The sequence below is a fragment of the Physeter macrocephalus genome, unplaced genomic scaffold (genome assembly GCF_002837175.3).
Source record: "Physeter macrocephalus isolate SW-GA unplaced genomic scaffold, ASM283717v5 random_364, whole genome shotgun sequence".
NCBI classification, from domain to species: Eukaryota; Metazoa; Chordata; class Mammalia; order Artiodactyla; family Physeteridae; genus Physeter; species Physeter macrocephalus.
The window spans coordinates 9,115-26,412 of record NW_021145652.1 but is presented as its reverse complement, the minus strand read 5'-3'; the positions used below and the strand labels follow the sequence as shown (position 1 = coordinate 26,412).

Below are 17,298 nucleotides of genomic sequence, written 5' to 3'. Positions count from 1 at the left end.
CTGTGGCTCTCAAACGTATCAGAATCATCTGGAAGCCTTGTTCAAATACACCCCAGGTTCGGATTCAGGAGGTCTGGAGTAGGGCCTGATAACATTCATTTCTAATAAGCTCACGAGTGATGCCAATGCTGCTGGTCCGTGGAGCACACTTTGAGCAGCAGGGGTATAGAGGATGGAGCACAGGTTGGTTTGTTTTTTTGCGGTACGCGGGCCGCTCACTGCCGTGGCCTCTCCCGTTGCGGAGCGCAGGCTCCGGACGCGCAGGCCCAGCGGCCGTGGCTCACGGGCCCAGCCGCTCCGCGGCATGCGGGATCCTCCCGGACCGGGGCACGAACCCGTGTCCCCTAGCATCGGCAGGCGGACTCCCAACCACCGTGCCACCAGGGAAGCCCGGAGCACAGGTTTTGAAGTCAGGCAGCCCTGGCCCCTTTTCTGACTTCACACCTGGCTAGCTCTTAGGTAAGTTACTTAACCTTTCTGAATTGTCATTTCATCATCTGTAAAGTGGCCATTATTGGGCAAGATTAACTGGGCTAATATGAAACACCTAACAGACTGCTTAGCGTGCTGGTCCTCAAACTTGATTGCAAACTTGAGTGTGAACTTGAATTACCTGAGGCGCTTTCAAAGAAGCCAACCTATAACTGCTGATTTAATTGGTGTAGGGTACTGAGCATCAAGATTTTTTAAACTACTCTGGTAATTCTACTCTGCAGCCAGTACTAGATACTGACCTAACGCCATGGCTCCCAAACTTTAGTGCATATCAGAAGCACAGGCTGCTGGGCTGCACCCCCAGAGTTTCTGACTCAGTTTGGGGTGGGGTTGAGAATGGGCATTTCTAACAAGGTCCCAGGTGCTGGTGCTACGCTGGCGGTGGGGGGATTTACACTGATCAACAGCTATCAGTAAAGAATGCACAGAGCAGGGATGAGAGGATAATCTTGGGTTGCTGAGGTCCAAACACTAGGTCTGGCGCGTCACCAGCTGTCCAGGTATGTCAATTCACAAGCCCACCTCGGTCTACCTGGGCTGGGGGCAGGGAAGGGGTGGGGGCAGAACATTTTTGTAGGGGAGGCAGGAAGAACCTGCATTGTTTATCCAGAAGGAGAAAGGCCACTGAACTCAAGCATGGCATGGGGAGGGGGGGACTTCCCTGGCTGTCCAGTGGCTAAGACTCCATGCTGCCAATGCAAGGGGCCCAGCTTCGATCCCTGGTCAGGGAACTAGATCCCACCTGCTGCAACTAAGAGTTCACATGCTGCAACTAAAGATCCCTCATGCCACCACGAAGATCCCGCGTGCCGTGACTAAGACCCGGTGCAGCCAAATAAATGATACAATAAATAAATAAATATTAAAAACAAAAACAAACAAAAAAAACATGGCATCAGGGGAAGAGCAGTGACTTGGCCTGGGTGACTCGGAGCCCAGAAATAAGTTGTGTGGGTTGAAGCCACAAGGAGGCCCACAGCTCAACAACCAGGAAGAACTTTTTAACCTTGAAAACCGCCCTGTCTGAAAAGGGCACCAGCCTCCTCCTTTGGCAGTGAGCTCCCTGGCGCGGGAGGTAGTTTACCGAAGCCTGCGAGTAGGGAAAGCGAGAGAGGTCTGAACTGGAAGATGTCTGCGGGCCCTTTGAAGCCTGAGACTACACATCCCCGCAGCTCCAGGCGAGATGTTATTCCGGCAACTTTCTGTTTATTTAGGAAGGTGACCGGCTGGAGCTCTCGCAACAGACTGGTGTTTCCCTGGCCTGTCAGCAAGCGGTTTACTTACTTTCCCAGGCAAACAGGAAGGAGGACAGCGCCAGCAGGTGGGCGAGGCTGCGGTGCGGCACAGGGGCCACCTGAGGGGCGCTGCGGGGATGCCGAGCCCCGGGGCCCCGCGTGCACTGCGGCTGGGCCAGGCAGGCGGCCCACGGGCGCGGGGTGCCGGGGGGAGGGGGAGGAGAAGAGGAGGGTCAGCCCACGCGCCGCCACGTCAGAGCACCAAGAGAACACCAAGTCTTTATTACACGAATTCCTATGAAACTGCTCCAAGAAAAAACCCACACGTAGGAGAAAAAACAAAAACACAAAAACTGACAAAGCCACACACACGGACGGGGGTCGGTCATCAGGGGCCCTTGGGGGGCGGTGGGGATTGGAGGGCGGCAGCACTCGCTCGGGATGCTGAGCCGGGCCAGGGTCCCCCTCCGGCACCGCGGGGAGCCCGCCACGCCCTCATTATCTCGAGGTGGCTTACGGCCACCAAGCCCCGCCAGGCTTGGCGCCTGCTCCCAACGCCCCACCGCCGTGCCGCTGGGCTGGCTCCCCGCTCGGGCCCCAGCCTCGTGCCTGCCCAGGTTCCCCGGTTCTCCCGAGGTCGCCGAGGTCGCCGCCTTCCCGTCTCCAGCTGGGCCACAGCAGCCGGGCTGCCCCTCCCTCCCGTTGGCAGTGGTGGGTGCCGGGTCAGGTTCGTAGGACCCTTGTTTTCCTCCCGGCCATTTGCCTTCTCACTCTTGGCAAGGGGCACCCAGCAAGCCCTTCTGCCCCAGGGGCTCTGGCCCGGCTGGCAGCCTCTCCCCCTTGCCCCTCAGTCCTGCACCTTCTCAGGGTTACTACAGAACTGGCCGCTGCCCACCCTTAATGACAGCAGAACTTCTAGTCCAACTGGGGAGTCAGAGCCCCTGGAGCCCCCCCCCTCCCCGCCACTGTCGTGGGACTACAGGATCCCATCCAGAACTGACTTTTGTCTTCTGTCAGAGTAAAGACTACCCCTGCCTAGCTAGAATCCGCCAGCTCCGGGGTGGCCAGCCTCCCCATCCCTGCTGGGGGCCCTTGCCAGCCCCTAACAGAGGCAGCCCGAGGGGCCCAGGCAGGGTACTCAGCAGACACCTCTCTGCGGTGGCCCATCACTCCTCAGAGCAGGCCGAGTGACTGCCCAGGGCTCTCTCACCCAGAGCTCTGTGCAGGGGTGTGCCAAGGACCAGCACCCCTGGGGAAAGACTGAGATGCAGAAGGCCATGGGAATAAAGGACCCTAGGTGCCCAGAAGGGAGCTGGGGACGGGGGTAGGGGATCAGGCAGTGTCTATGGCCCGACAGGAGAGACCAGGACAAGAGGGGGGCAGGGGCTCCACCTTCAGGCCAACGAGCCTCTGGTAGGATCATCCTCCCCTTTTGGGTACTCCAACCTTTGCCAGTTTTCTGGGTGGTTTTTTTTTTTTTTTTTTTTTTTTTTTAAGAAGAGGGGTTAGATCCTACATTTCCACTCGTTCCCCATAGAACAGCCTGGCTACAAAAGGGACTGTGGTTGGCTGTTGCCTCCACCCTCAGGCCCTTCCTCCAATCACAGCATGCAGCTCCGAAGTTCTAAGTCCCTTGGGAAGTGGCAGTGGCAGTGGCTGGGCTGGACTGTGGCCGGAGAACCAGTGGGCCTCAGAACTCAAGCACCATCCGTCTGGCTGCAGCTGGGCTCTTCAGCGGAGGGCCGGTTTGCTCTCTGGCTGCCTCTACCGGGTCAGATGGTCTCCGGCGAGGAGAAACTGCTGCATCTGGCAGGAAAAAGGGATGGGAGAAGTCTTTTCCAGTGGAGCCCCAGGGGTCTTTCCTCACCACTGGTTCCTGGAGAGATGGTTCTGGGCAGAAGCTTCTAAAGACAGGAGCCTTCTCCTTCCCCCAGGGACTCTATGTCAGCCTTGGAACTCTGCCTGCGGTCACACCCACCAACCCAAGCTCCTAGAAACATTCCAACTTGCAAAACAACAGGGACCCTGGCAGCTAGAGAGGGAGTGGGGCCCGGGGGGGGGGGGGGGGGGGGGGGCGGTGGCTGTCTGTGAAGGGCTGAGAGGTGTGCCTGGGTGCCTGACCTGTTCTGTGATACAGCGGTAGCCCAGCTGAGCTACACCAAGGGCACCCGCAGAGGCAGAAAAGTAAAATGGGATCAGAATTTGGTGGGATCCCCACACCAAGCTGAGGAGCCTTCAGTTGGAAGACCCATTCAGAGAGCAAGGGAGAAATGGAACTAAAGTGGTGTCCTGGTGATGGGTGAACAGAGCAGGGGCAGTGAAGAGACCAGCAGCTGTTAACCAGGTGATGAGAGTCTGCCAGGGCACTGATGGGAGGAATAAGGAAGAGAAATGAACTCGGGAAATCAGAAGTGGGCCTGTCTAGCTTTCAGTGAGTTGACAGCCGGGGCTAGAAAGACCATCGTGGGCGCAGCTGGGGCTGTGGAGTGGATTTGGAGAACTAAGATGGAGATTCAGATTTGGGAGCCAACTGCACAAAAGTATTGCTGATGCTGTAAGAGAGGCTGGTGGCACCGCTAGGCGGAGGGAGTAAGGAGACTTTGAAGAGGGTCAAGCCCAGAGCTACGGGGAGAGCTGGGATTGAGGGGGTGGAGGGAGCAACGGGAGCCCAAAAGCACACAGAGAATCAACGGCAGAGAGAAAGGGGATCCAGGATTCCTGGGGCCACAGGAGCCAAGGGAGGGCAGTTTCAGGGGAGACGACGGGCATGGCGTGCAGAGACAGCACCAGAGGATGCGGAACAGGAAAAGGCCCAGGACCTGGCAGGTGATCCTGAGTCAGTCTGGGGGTGGGGGTGGGGGGGGCCAGCTGGCAATGGGTGAAGGAGGATGCACTTTTCTGCAAACTGGGTGATGATGGAAAATATTGAGGACTCTTGGTTTTTAAGATGGGACGAGGAGGATGTAGACTTGAGGAAGGAAAGGGAAAAGCTGGAAGATTCAGGAAAGAAAGAAATGATGAGGAAGGTCCTGATAAGGGGTGGCTTTGGGCCAGCACCTTTCCCGGGGGACCAGTGGGAAGGAGGTGGCAGTGACACAGCATGGGAGGTGGGGGGACCTCCCCCAGGCTGGCTTTATTTCAGCATTCCGGATACCTGGGAAGCGTGGGTGCAGCAACATGGGCGAGGAGAGCCTGAGAGAACAGAAGAGGTCTGGAAGGGCCTGGTGGAGGGTGGCGAGTCAACTAGAGGTGACGTGAAGGCCAGCCGCCCAGGCTGAGGGGAGAGGGCGCCTGTACTCCTCCTGGCTGTGTCCTCCTCACCCTGGTTTCTCCCCTCCACTACAGCTACCCTGAGGCTAGCAAGTATTTCTCCATAGCCTGAAACAGGGCCATACCTGCCACACCGTGAGCTCAAGAAAGCCCCGTAGATAGCTGACCAGTGGGACCAGGACAGCGGCTGGGGGCAGGGTGGGCAGGCAGCTTCCTGATGGGGGAGGGGCTGGAAGAGGGACAGGTTCCCCTGAGCCCTGGAGGAGGTGTTGACATTCCCTGTTTCTTCCCCCAGGGATGCACTGGGAAAGAGGAGGAAAAGCAGCCTGGAGGCCCGTGGCTCCAGCCAGAAACAGAGCTGTCTTGAGAGGGGCCGTTCCCTCATCTTTCCCACCACCGAAACCCAAGAGGCAATGGCAGAGTTCTGTGTGGACATGGCCGGGTGAGGCCATCTCAGTTTTTCTTAAATTGTTCTTAGTGTGCTGTGGGTATCCTGGACTCTCTTCTCAACTGTGCTGTAAACTATTCAAGGTCAAAGCTGATTTTTCTTTTCCTGTTCCTAGCATCTGGCATAGGCAGGTGTGATTATCTTCTGTCAAATGAATAAATAATGCAAAACACTAGTTCCCCCATGCACACGTCCCCCCGCCATAACAACAAGGGAAAAAGCCCCGGACCTGCGCCATCTAGTTGCCTGAGCCTCATGCCTCTGGACCACGGGGACGACCACACTCTGGGGTGCGGGGCCGGGCAGTCCTGCGCCTTACCTCTTACTGTCCTTCCCTTAGTGCTTCCTCCACCTTGGGCACCTCCTGTCGCCTTCCCCGGAAGTCTTCGTCTGAAAAGCAGAGGAAAGCACCTCACCCTCCACCCTGCAGGGCCTCACTCAGGCACGTCCCCCAGGCTGGGCAAGACAGCTGACCCAACTCTCTCCACCCTTGTTTGCCGGGGAACACGCTGATCCCTGGGAGCGATGCGTGGGTCTGGTGAGGGGCAGCCGGGCACGGTGCGGGGTTAGGACCCCTGGCTGCTGCTCTGTCTCTATCGATGAGCTCTGAGGCCTTGGACAAGTTCTTCCCTCAGTTTCCTCATCTATAAAATGAGATGGGGAAGTTGGACTGTCCAGATGACCTCCAAGGCCCTTCTAACCCTTGTTTCTGGATGTCTCCTGACCATCAAAGGGCTCCTCTGCTCTGAGGCCTGAGGATCAGGGTTCAGCTGGGGGCCTAGGAAGGTCGAAGGCAGTGTCTGCTGGCCCACATGCCTTTGGCAGGGACTGAACGAACGCTGAAAGGCCTCTGGGCCCCAGGCACTGAAACTGCCCGGCGCTTGGTTCTCAAGGGGAGGCCCTTCCATGTGGGCGGGCCTGTCTGTCCCCTCACACCCCAGAGAATATTCCCCAGAAACAGCACTCGGCGCCTTGTGCTCCAGGTAAAGATTTAGGTGGAGATGTGGCTGGGCCCCTTTTCAGGAGTGGAAGGGAGAGGCAATATGGACCAAGTCGGGGCGGGGGGGGACCCATTTCCTTGGGTCACCTGCCCGCCAACCCTGATATGTCCCCCAGGTTGGGTGTCCCCTCCTTTACAGTCTGGGTTCACCTGTGAAACACCCAGGCCCTCCTCTTGGAGGACCGCCCATCACAGGCAACTCAGAGCCCCAACTTCCCGGCCCTCCCCGCCTCACCACAAGTGTGGCCCTCCACGTCGTCCAGGAGATTGGCTGTCGATGCCGCAGCCCCCAGTCTGCCAGGCCATTCAGGAAAACTGTCCCAGGCATGGGTGGGCACTCCCTGTCCCTGGACTTCTACCCCCGCTCCAAGTTCAGGAGGCCTTCACTGCACCAGCCTTATCCCCCCAAACTCCCCACTACCTCCCGCAGGCTCCTTTTCTTGGGGTCAACTGAGCAGCCAGGCGCTGACTCTCTCACCCGGCTCCCATCTCTGGGGACAGAGAAGGAACTTTCTCCCTGTTCTCCTTTGGCTGCTCAGCTTCCATAATAATATCCTGGGCCCTGTTTGACAAGCACGGATGGAAGTCTGGGTAAAATTATGGACAACCATATTTTTACTGGAGGAACTAAGAGTGAGAAGGCAGGGCCGACACGTGAAATGAGGAGGTGGAAAGGTCTGTGGATCAATTCAACTTAAGAAATTAGGGGGGCTTCCCTGGTGGCACAGTGGTTAAGAATCCGCCTGCCAATGTAGGGGACACGGGTTCGGGCCCTGGTCCAGGAAGATCCCACATGCCGCGGGACAGCTAAGCCCGTGCGCCATAACTGCTGAGCCTGCGCTCTGGAGCCCGTGAGCCACAACTACTGGAGCCCGTGCGCCTAGAGCCCGTGCTCCGCAACGAGAGAAGCCACCGCAGTGAGAAGCCCGCGCACCGCAACGAAGAGTGGCCCCCGCTCTCCGCAACTAGAGAAAACCCTGCATGCAGCAACGAAGACCCAACGCAGCCAAAAATGAATAAAATAAAATTAATAAATTTATAAAAAAAAAAAAGAAAGGAAGAAATTAGGAAAAGGTTTGCTGATTTCCATGGAAGGAAGAAGTTTCCCCTCAAGATGCAGATTACCCCAGACAAAAAGTTAAAAAGTGGTAGGACAGGGCTTCCCTGGTGGCGCGCATGCAGCAACGAAGACCCAACGCAGCCAAAAATGAATAAAATAAAATTAATAAATTTATAAAAAAAAAAAAGAAAGGAAGAAATTAGGAAAAGGTTTGCTGATTTCCATGGAAGGAAGAAGTTTCCCCTCAAGATGCAGATTACCCCAGACAAAAAGTTAAAAAGTGGTAGGACAGCTTCTGAGCCTACAGGGGGCCTACACTGGCCTGTTCCCCATGCCTGGTGATGGGGGTCAACATTGGCGTCAAGAGATAGGACAGCGCCAGGCTGGCAGCAGGGCCCACGGCGGGAGAGGGGAGAGTCACACGGCCCGGTCCCACTCCGGAGGAGGGTGCAGCCTCAGGGAGTCCAGCCCAGGGTTTTCAGCACCCTTAGCATCCACCGCTGCCACCCAGCGCCAGGCTGGAAAGGATACGACTGATGCTTCAACAAGTGTTTCCTCTTTGACTTCCTCATCTTGGTCTTCTCCGAGAAGGCCCTGGCCAGTTCAAACAGCTTCCTCCGGGTGGCTAGGGGCAGAGAGACCTGTGAGCCGGCAGCCAGAGCAGCAGGTAGCTGCCCCCCAGGACTGGGCCAGGTGGGCAGGCTGGTGGGGGAGGGGAAGAGGTGACAGCAATCGCAGACCGGGGTCAGGCTGGTGCCCTGGCGGAGTGAGGCTGCCATCCTGGGTCTGCCGGCAGAGGCAGCACAGGCCACCGAGAGCCTGGCCAGGGACCGCAGCCAGCAGCTGAGATCCGGGTATTCCTCCTTCCCCAGCTGTGACAGACGGTTTCGCATCTTGGCTTTCTTCCCGCCACCTCCCTTCTCCCCTCTCCACCTCCAGGGCTGGTTCTGGGATTTCCATGACTAATCCGAGATTTTCTCTGAAATGGAGCCTGAGAGGATGGCAGCGTCATTCACGCATGGTTGTGTGTCTGGGGGGTGGGGTGGAGGGGGAGGCGGGACCCGGCTGGCAGGACTTTGTGGGAAGGGGCCGCTGACCCAGTGGACCGACCACCCACCCACAGAATACGGACTTAGCTTGGGCCTCCCCACTCAGGCCCAGACGGGCCAAGCCCCCTCAAGCTACAGAGAATGTGAACTCTAAAACGGCGGGGGGCAGGGGGGCACGGTGTCCAGCACATTATTATTTTTCTGCAGACAGATGGCTCAAGAGGATTTAAAACTTAATTTGTATCCAGACTCAGCTGCACAGGGAAGTGAGGCAGGAAAGCTGAGGGAGCCAGCCCGTGATTAAAATGTCACTTTGGTTCCCCAAGAGTCAGCTGCATTAAAATTCCGGGTGGCTCCCTCCCTCCCAGGAGGCCACAGGCCTGTCTTAGAAGAGCTTGGAAGGGGGCGTGGGCCGGACTCACATTTTCCCATGTGTTTCAACTTGTCCCTGAATAAGGCATCTTCAGACACAGCGGGGTTGTTGTCGCTGGTTGCTGGAAGAGGGAAGACACCTCTGAGGGCCAGTGGCTGCCCAAGGCCCGGGGAGGTGGGTCAGGGCTGTCCCCACAGGACAGGGGCTCAGCCCCCCTCTTCCACGTGAGGAAGGGAGCAAAGAGCAGGCTTCTGCCCTAACCGGGAGGGAGCTTAAAGCAAGGAGGACACCGGGGTTCAAGGAGCATTTCTTTCCCCACCCAAGCCTCACTCTCCCCTTTTCTGTAAAAAGGGTCAGTGGTCTGGTCTGTATGCGTGGAGGGCCAGCTCCCGCAGGCTCCCAACCGTCCGTTCCTCTGACCACTCTGCATTCCGTGAAGGCCCTTTGGTAGCTTGAAATCAGCCATGATGGACGTGTTTACACCATGGACGCTACCAGATGCTAAGCACTGGGGCTTCCCCTGCCCCCCGACAGGCTGTTACACGTTCACCAGCACGTGGCCAGCCTGCCTGCGTCCTGACATGGCGCGCCGAGTCTCCCCGTTCACTCAGCACCCACTCGGGTCCCTCACTGCCCTTCTAAAGCTCCCACGCTAATCCCGAGTCACCTTGCCTGCTAAGTCCCTGTGAGTCATCCTGATCCACCTCAGCGGTCCCGGGTGTCTCCAGTTAATTTGGGATCAAGGACAAGAGGCTGCTGTTAAACCCCCAGATGCATATCTGGTGGGACCTAAGCTCCCAGCCTGTCGCTTATGAATCAGTTCGACAGGATTTTCTCTCTTCAAGCTGGGATCAGCTGAGCTCCCCATACTTCTGTCCCCCTCCCCCATTCTACCACGCGACGTAAGATCTGCTTCGGGCAAGAGCTGTGGATTCTTCCTCTGAGGCGGGCAGCCTGTGTGTGTGTGGTGGGCACTGGCCGACCAGGGCCCACTGTGCACACACACAGGCAGAGTCCAGATGTCGAGTATGGCACCGGGACCTTCAGGGTGTCCCCAGCTCCGGCTTGACCCTCGTCCGTGCAGCCCAGCAGCCTGCTGTCCACCCCTGGCCCTCCTTCAGCCACTGAGGCAATTCTTGCTTCTCACCACCTTGGACGTGAAGCTTCCAATTCTGGTCCTCCAACACTAAGGCAGAGCCTGGCCCGGGGCAGATATTCCCCAGCTACTGAATGAATGAATGAATGAATGAACTCTTCCCAGATTGATCCTGCCCTCCCCCGCCAACATGTCTTTGCCATAATTAACAAGTGTGTCCTCAGCCTTGCCGCTTCATTCTGCCTGTTTCTTGGATGCATCTCCAGTGTTCGTTCCCAGTAAAACCGTAAGCTCCCCCGGGGCAGTGGCCCAGTCTCCGAGTCCCTTGTCACCCCACCTCCGACACCCCGTGGGACATTACGTGGTGTGGTGTGTCCCCTTCTTGCCCGTGCTCCAGGCACCTCCAAGGAGTTCAGCCAGTCCGTTGGCCAATCCCAGGTGTGGGTTGCAGCAGCCGCTGGGTTGGTAAGAACCCGGGGCTGCTGAGTGGAGGGGCCATCACCCTCTCGGCGAGTATGGAGAAGAGGGAGAAACCTCCCCACCAGCCTGTTTCCTCAGCCTACCCCCAAACTCCAAATATGCAAACCACAACTGGGGTGTGAGCCCCCTACACCCTCCAGGCCTCTCTCTTAGGAAGGCAGGGTTACCTGGGACAGGAGCGGGAAAGTCAAAGTCATTTCCCACAGCTACGCTGCTGGATGTAGATTTCTGGGACTCGTATTTCAATCGATCTGGAAAAGGACCACATTCTGGTCAGGGAAGTTAGCTCCCACCCAGCGGCAGCCTGCGCTGAGATGCAGGAGGTTGTTAGAGGCCAAACCCCCAGAATCCCCCCCACACACACATGCACACACGAAATATGTGCACACGCGATGCCTACGGGCTCTCAAAGAACCAGAAACTCTCAAAGAACCAGAAACTACTGCCCTGACAGCCACCTGCAGTGTCAGACTGTCAGAATTAGAAGGACCCTGGGAAGTCAGACAGTCCAGCCCTTCACTTAAAAGGAAAGACCCCGAGACCCCCAGCACCTTTAATGCAGAGCCGGGACCAGCCTTGGGCCTCCTCTGTCTCAGGCCAGACTTCTCCCGGCACACCGTGCTCCCTCCCCCAAAACACAGTCAGACACACACGCGCGCGCGCGCGCGCGCGCACACACACGCACAGACCCCTCTCCCACAGGCCCCTCGCTGTACCCCCGTCAAACACTCCCACCCTGAAGCGGGAAGGCAGCCAGGCTGGGGGCAGTAGAGTGCCGGGCCCAAGGACAACTCAAACACCCAAAAAACTCAAGAGCCCCTGCTCTAATGTCCTCTGCTCAGGGAGGCACCCTCTCTGGCACCCACGGACCCAGTCGCTCTATTCCTGGAGCTCCAGACACATGGTGCCGAAACCAGTGCCTGGCACAGAGCAGACAGGCAGGGGAGCAAGGGAAGGGCACCCCCCTCTCTCTCTGAGTTCCAGAGGAGGGAAGCGGTGGCTGGCGACTCAGGTCCCTGTTGGCAGAATTCTGGGGCTCCCACCAGAATGACTCAACAGCACAGAGGCCACCCCGAGCCCCAAGGCTAAAGCCAACATCAGCCCCTCCTTAGCCATGGAGCGGCGGCCGCAGCGCCCCACCCGGGGCACCACCTCTCTCCAGGGCAAGGAGGAAGTCGCGGTTGCGCTGCAGCTCCTTCATGAACTCCTCGTTCTGCAGGAAGAGCGCGATCCTCTCGTCCTCCAGGTATTGCTTCCAGCGGTTCTCCTGGTCCCGGGGTCCGGGCCCAGCCGTGAGGGGCCGGCCTCCCTCTGTGCTCGCAGGCTTGGAGCCCCCGGAGTTAGCCTGAGGAGGGGATCGAGCACGTGGGCCGCCTACTCACAGGGACGCACGCTGCACAGACATCCACGCGCACCTGGGGGTACACGTGTCCTTCCCAGGATGCTGTGGCCGCACCCTGCGGCCAGCACCTCCTATCTAACTTAACAGGCCAGAGCCCTCTCTGCTGAGGAAGCAGCAAGGGCTTAAAAACTCCTCCCCACCTCCTCCACCTTGGACACCCCCCCTTCCTTCATCAAAACCTGAAGAGTCCTGAAGAGTGATCTGCAAACTGCTCAGGGTCTCCAAACTAAAAGCTCTCCCTGTCTAAGCTGTCTCAGGGGAGACCCCTCTGCAAAGGGCCAGCCTCTGGGGAGAAGCACCCTGGCCCTTTCCCAGGGGAGGGAAGGAAGGTGCTCTGGTCCTCTGCCGTTGACAGCTCCCCACCCCCCGCCCCTGCCCGCCTCCCTCCAGCCTGGGGTGGTGGCTGCAGCCAGGGAGCGTCCTCAGGGCTGTCACCCTGCTGGGTGGAAGAGGAAACCTCCAGGCCCAGACAGGAAATGAGGCTTTTGGTTCAGTGTTCTTTCCCTACAAACCCAGGGCAACAGAAATAGCTCAGCCTGGGCTTCAACAGCAGGGAGTGACACTGGCTGGCGTGAACGGTGTGGGCAAGCAGAGCTGCTGCAAAGGCCAGGGGCGGGGGAATCCTCCGTTACCTGTATGCCGTCCAGCTGCTGGGGCAGGATGCGGAGAAAGTCTTCGGGGAGGTTGCCTAGCAGTGGGGGGTTCCAGTTCCGATAGCGCCTCTGGCCGGAAGGGGGCGCGGAGCCCAGCACGTCGATGCTGCAGGGTGAGAGGTGACGATGAGGAGGGAACAGTCAGGCCCAAACACAGGTGTCCTGGCCCATCACACCAAGATTCCGCTCAGACTGGCACTCCTGCTCCAGAGCCTCCCGTGGCCTCCGCTGCCGCTGGCACAAAGCCCCAGCACGCTAGCTCCCCTTCTCAACCAGGCTTCGGCTGACCCCCCAGCCTCTGGACCTGGGCTCCGCTGCCCTGGATGTTCAACTACTCAGCGCCTTCAAGGTCCCTGGGCCTAGACAGCTCTGTGTTGCCGGCGCTCATATTGAGCGTTGTGGATTTTGACATGGATGTGGCAGTCATGGCCCTTCATATGCTTCTATCCCTAGCACCTAGCATGACGCGAGCTCCTCCCGGCTGCTGAGTGCCAGGCGGGCGTGCTCCGAGTGAACAGACACAGAGCTGCCAGCAGCCCAGCCCGCCCCAGTGCTGGTTTGCTAGGGTCGGGGGACATGGGGACACCAGGATCCCTAGAGGGTAGGCGGATCGAGGCTCCGGTTCTGGCGCAGCCACAAGCCAGCCACGTGGTCCTGGGTGAGACCCTGTCCCCTCTGGGGCTCAGTCTCCTACAAGCTGCTGTCTCCCTGCCCAGGTGCGTGGGAGCCCCTCGGGAGGCTGTCTTGAGCAACGTGCTGAAAAGGCACATGGAGGTGTGGGATTGGAAGGGTCCTTGTTCCAAGTGGCGCTGGGGAACCGCTCTCCTGGGCCAAGGCGGAGGCCAACAGCGAGGCGGAGAGGAGAGGAAGGAGACCATGGCACGTGGCCTCCCTGACCCCCAGCCTCCCGCCCTGCCGTCCTGGCCTGAGGGCGGCCTGGGGCCTGGCCAGGAGCTCCCCACAGCTCCTCGGCAGCCTGCAGCGTGGCAACCGCAGGACACGTGTTCTGCTGAATCAGGGAAATGACACACAGAGAAGGCAGCCCAGGGCCGGGAGCCACTCTCTCTCGGGCCTGGCTCTGATTTGGTCTCAAGCTCCAGGAATCACGCCCGCCCCCTCACTGGAGGGGAGCTTTTCCGGGCTGCCCCTGACTATGGAAATAACTTCCTTTCCTTTTCTATTTTGGGCGGGTGGCCTGGCGGCCGAGGGGGAAGGGTGGGGGCGGCAGCAGACAGGATAACAAGCCGCTAAATGCCTGGTGGGAGCTCAGCACTCAGACAGGAGCCAAAGAACCCCGGGGCCCCTCTCACTGTACAGATGCGATGCAGGAATGGTCCAGAGGAAGAGCCTGCATTACAGCCCGGGACTCCCTGGTCGCCTTTCCTTCTCCATCACTCATCCACCTCCTATCACTGTTGGCGGCTTCATTTTTCTCCAAGGGCCAGAGAGTCAAGGGGGTGGATACCCCATCCCTCTGGGACTCGAGGACCTTCTTTGGTCGACCCTGGCACCCTTCCTCCAGCTTCAGGGTCTTCATCTGGGACGTGGGTGCCCACCCCAACTCAATCACACCCACAGCTACCCAGGAAAGCCATGGAGAGAGAGCCCTGGAGTTGCAGCTGGACCCCTCTAGCCATTTGTTACTGAGAACCCACGTCGGGAGGGGGACGAGGAGCAGGAGGCTGAGTGTCCCTCGCTGCTGGGCCCGCGGTCCTGGAGGAGGGGCAGGCCCAGCCCCCTGCCCTGGCACCGGCTGAGATGAGGTCAGCCCACAGCTGTGAGAGCCAGGGGGGCCCTGAGCACAGGCGGCCCAGGCAACTCCACTGTGGTCAGAAAGGAATGTCAGAAATGAGCTGAAAGGCAAATAAAAAACTTCCAAGGCTGTAATTTCAATGGAAGAACAGCAGGTGGCCTGTGAGGAGGGGTGCCTCTGGGCTTCAGAGCCTGTCTTTCATTCAGGAAAGGACAGGTTGGGCGAGGGGAAGGAGAGAGAAGGCTGGTGGGGGGGGCTCTCTGGACCCCAGAACTAGAACTGCATGCCCCATCAGACCCCCAGGCTTACCCAAAGAATATCAGAGCCCAGAAGGATTTCAGCAACAAGACTTCCAGGCAAGATTTTTGGTAAAGACTAGACACTGAGGCCCAGGTGGGGTCAGGCCTGTCCTGGAACACACAGATCATCTTGCTAAAACCTGGGCCCAGGAATCCTGGCATTCCAGGCGTGCTGCCCTGGGATCAGCCTGCCTCTCTGTGCCCCAGCAGGGCCAGCTCCCAAACCCTCTTCCATCTTCACTCAAAGGCACCCCAGGGACCGGAGGTGGCAGAAGGGAGCCAGGCCATTCCTGCCCCCAACCCCCCCACTCAAATCTGATTGGCCCCAGCAGCCAGAGAGAGATTCCTAAAACACTAACCTCACCCCGTCACTCTCCAGCTTAAGCCCCTGGCTGAAGGATAAGGTCAAAGCTCCTTGGAGGACCCTCAAGGGCTTCCATGATCTTCTCACCCCTCCAGCCTCACCCAGCCATTCCATACTTCCTGGAGTTCCCTCAGATGGTGCCCTCTTTCCTGCCTCCAGGCCCTTGCACATGCTGTTTCCTTTGCCTGGAACGCCCTACTGTCCTCCGCTTTACCAGTTCACTGCTTGGACATCAGTTCCTCTAGGCTGCCTTCCCTGTACCCTGCCGCGCGTCTGTGCCTCCCCCAGACCCTGATCTCCTTGGGAGGTCAAGGCGGGGCTGTATTCATCTCTGTATCACACGTGCTTCAGCACCTGCATGCTTCAGGTGACTCCATAAACGCTGGAAATGCATGTCCTGGATGGAGAGACTGAATGAGGCCCTGGAAATGGGCTGCGGGTGGATCTGGGCCTAGCAGAGCCATCCCGGGGCAAAGGGGCACATGCTCAGAGGCTGGCCCTGCCTCTTCTGAGCGCTGGCCTCTGAGGGCAGCCTTACCCCTGGTCTCAATGTTCACTGTCAGAACTGACCTCAGAGGCCCACTGTGCAGCCAGGGGCAGGAGGGAGCAGTAAAGCACTGGTGACAGGTCTGGTTCATAGCCGGCACTGTGCTAAGGGCCCCCCACACAATACCTCATTCAACCCTCACAAGAGTGCTGAGGTGGGGATTATAGTCCCATTTCACAGATGAGGCAAATGAAGCTCAGAGAAGTGAAGCACCTCAAGAATCAGAAGTTAGGCAGCTAAAGGAGGCGAGGTGGGGAGAACACTCTGCCTCTGTCCGACTTCACAACTGAGCTCTCTTCCCTGTATCCACCCCCAGGTCAGCAAAGCCTTCATTTCCGGGTCAGGCCCCTGAACCTGAGGCAAGGGCAGTAACTTGTCCAAAGGTATGAGGAAGACCTCCTGAGCCTTGCTCTAGTGCTGAGGTCATTTTGCCCCCAACTGGGGGTCCCATCGCTGGGCTACACTACCCCTGCCCTACTTCACCCCACCATACACAGAGGAGGGGAGGGAGGATGCGGCCAGGACATAGCCATGCCAGGTTTACAATGGGATTCTGTCTCTTATGGGCTCAGTTTTCCCTTCTGAAAAATAGGTAGAACTATTCTGCCTAATAGAAACGGAACTTTTTGCAAAAGCATCTTGGGATGTTAAAAAAATGTCAGAGGAAAATCATTTAGCCCTGGGCATCACGACCCATCCTGGGCTGCAAGTCCTGCCATGATCTCACCCAGACCTATCCACTTACCCCCCTGCTTTGCCCCATTACAGCCTCTGGTATCACTTGTGATGGAGGACCTCAGCTCTGCTCCTGTCCCTGACTCGAAACAATGCTTCCTCCTCCCCCCATAACTTTCTAGGCCTCTATCAGCTCCCTGAGCTGCAATCACAGAGGTTTTTCTCGTTAGGGGGATGACAGGACACAGCAGGGAAGAGCATTTGTTGGCTTTGGAGTCAGAAATGACCTGGGTTCAAATCCCAGCTCTGTCGTCTTAGGGAAGTTATGAAACCTCTGTGAGGCTCAGTTTCCTCATCTGTAAAATGAGGATGACAACAGTGCCTACCTCACAAATTGTTAGACGGTTTGAATGCGATGGCGTAGGTAAAGAACCTTGTCAGTTTCAGGCATTTGAAGGGCACTTAGTAAATGGGAGGTGTTGTTATTATCTATACCTGTATGATCACAGAGTTCTCCACCGCCACTGTCTGGGGCTCCCAAGATCCCCAGAAGGGAAGATCCACTGGAACAAGTTCCCTGTCCTATCACGTCCCCCCACCCCTCCCCACCCCAGGCCTGAGTTATTCTCAGGACCAGCAGCTCCAGGACAAAGAGGCACCTGGGCTCCAACGGCCCTCCTCAAACACAGAGCCCAGAAAAACAAGCACTTCAGAGACCCAGGGACCCAGCTGGCAACCAGCTTCATTTTAAACTTCCAAATTACAGAGTCCCTGATCTGGACGACGTCTCCAGGGACCTAACTCTTCTGCTTCCAATTATCGAATTACCCCAGAAAAAGAGACTTACTTGCTCCCATTGCTTAAAAATCCCCACAACAGGGCTTCCCTGGCAGCGCAGTGGTTGAGAGTCCACCTGCCGATGCGGGGGACGCGGGTTCGTGCCCCGGTCCGGGAAGATCCCGCATGCCGCGGAGCGGGCTGGGCCCGTGAGCCATGGCCGCTGGGCCTGCGCGTCCGGATCCTATGCTCCGCAGCGGAAGAGGCCGCAGCGGTGAGAGGACCGCGTACCGCAAAAAAAAAAAAAAAAAAAAAAAAAAAA

General features: G+C 58.0%; 1 protein-coding gene across 1 annotated transcript in view; it reads right to left on the bottom strand.

Moving 5' to 3' along the window:
* Window positions 1-1,991: 1,991 nt before the first annotated feature.
* Window positions 1,992-17,298, bottom strand: part of CUEDC1 (CUE domain containing 1) — a 24,033-nt gene continuing 8,726 nt past the window's right edge. Inside the window, exons 4-11 of the mRNA XM_024127793.3 lie at window positions 12,541-12,667; window positions 11,659-11,851; window positions 10,674-10,757; window positions 8,980-9,051; window positions 8,040-8,133; window positions 6,684-6,742; window positions 5,768-5,838; window positions 1,992-3,536 (exon numbers count right to left, since the gene is read on the bottom strand). Coding sequence (XP_023983561.1) covers window positions 5,771-5,838; window positions 6,684-6,742; window positions 8,040-8,133; window positions 8,980-9,051; window positions 10,674-10,757; window positions 11,659-11,851; window positions 12,541-12,667 — 697 coding nt within the window. The 3' untranslated portion in view covers window positions 1,992-3,536; window positions 5,768-5,770. The remainder of the gene's footprint in view (window positions 3,537-5,767; window positions 5,839-6,683; window positions 6,743-8,039; window positions 8,134-8,979; window positions 9,052-10,673; window positions 10,758-11,658; window positions 11,852-12,540; window positions 12,668-17,298) is intronic.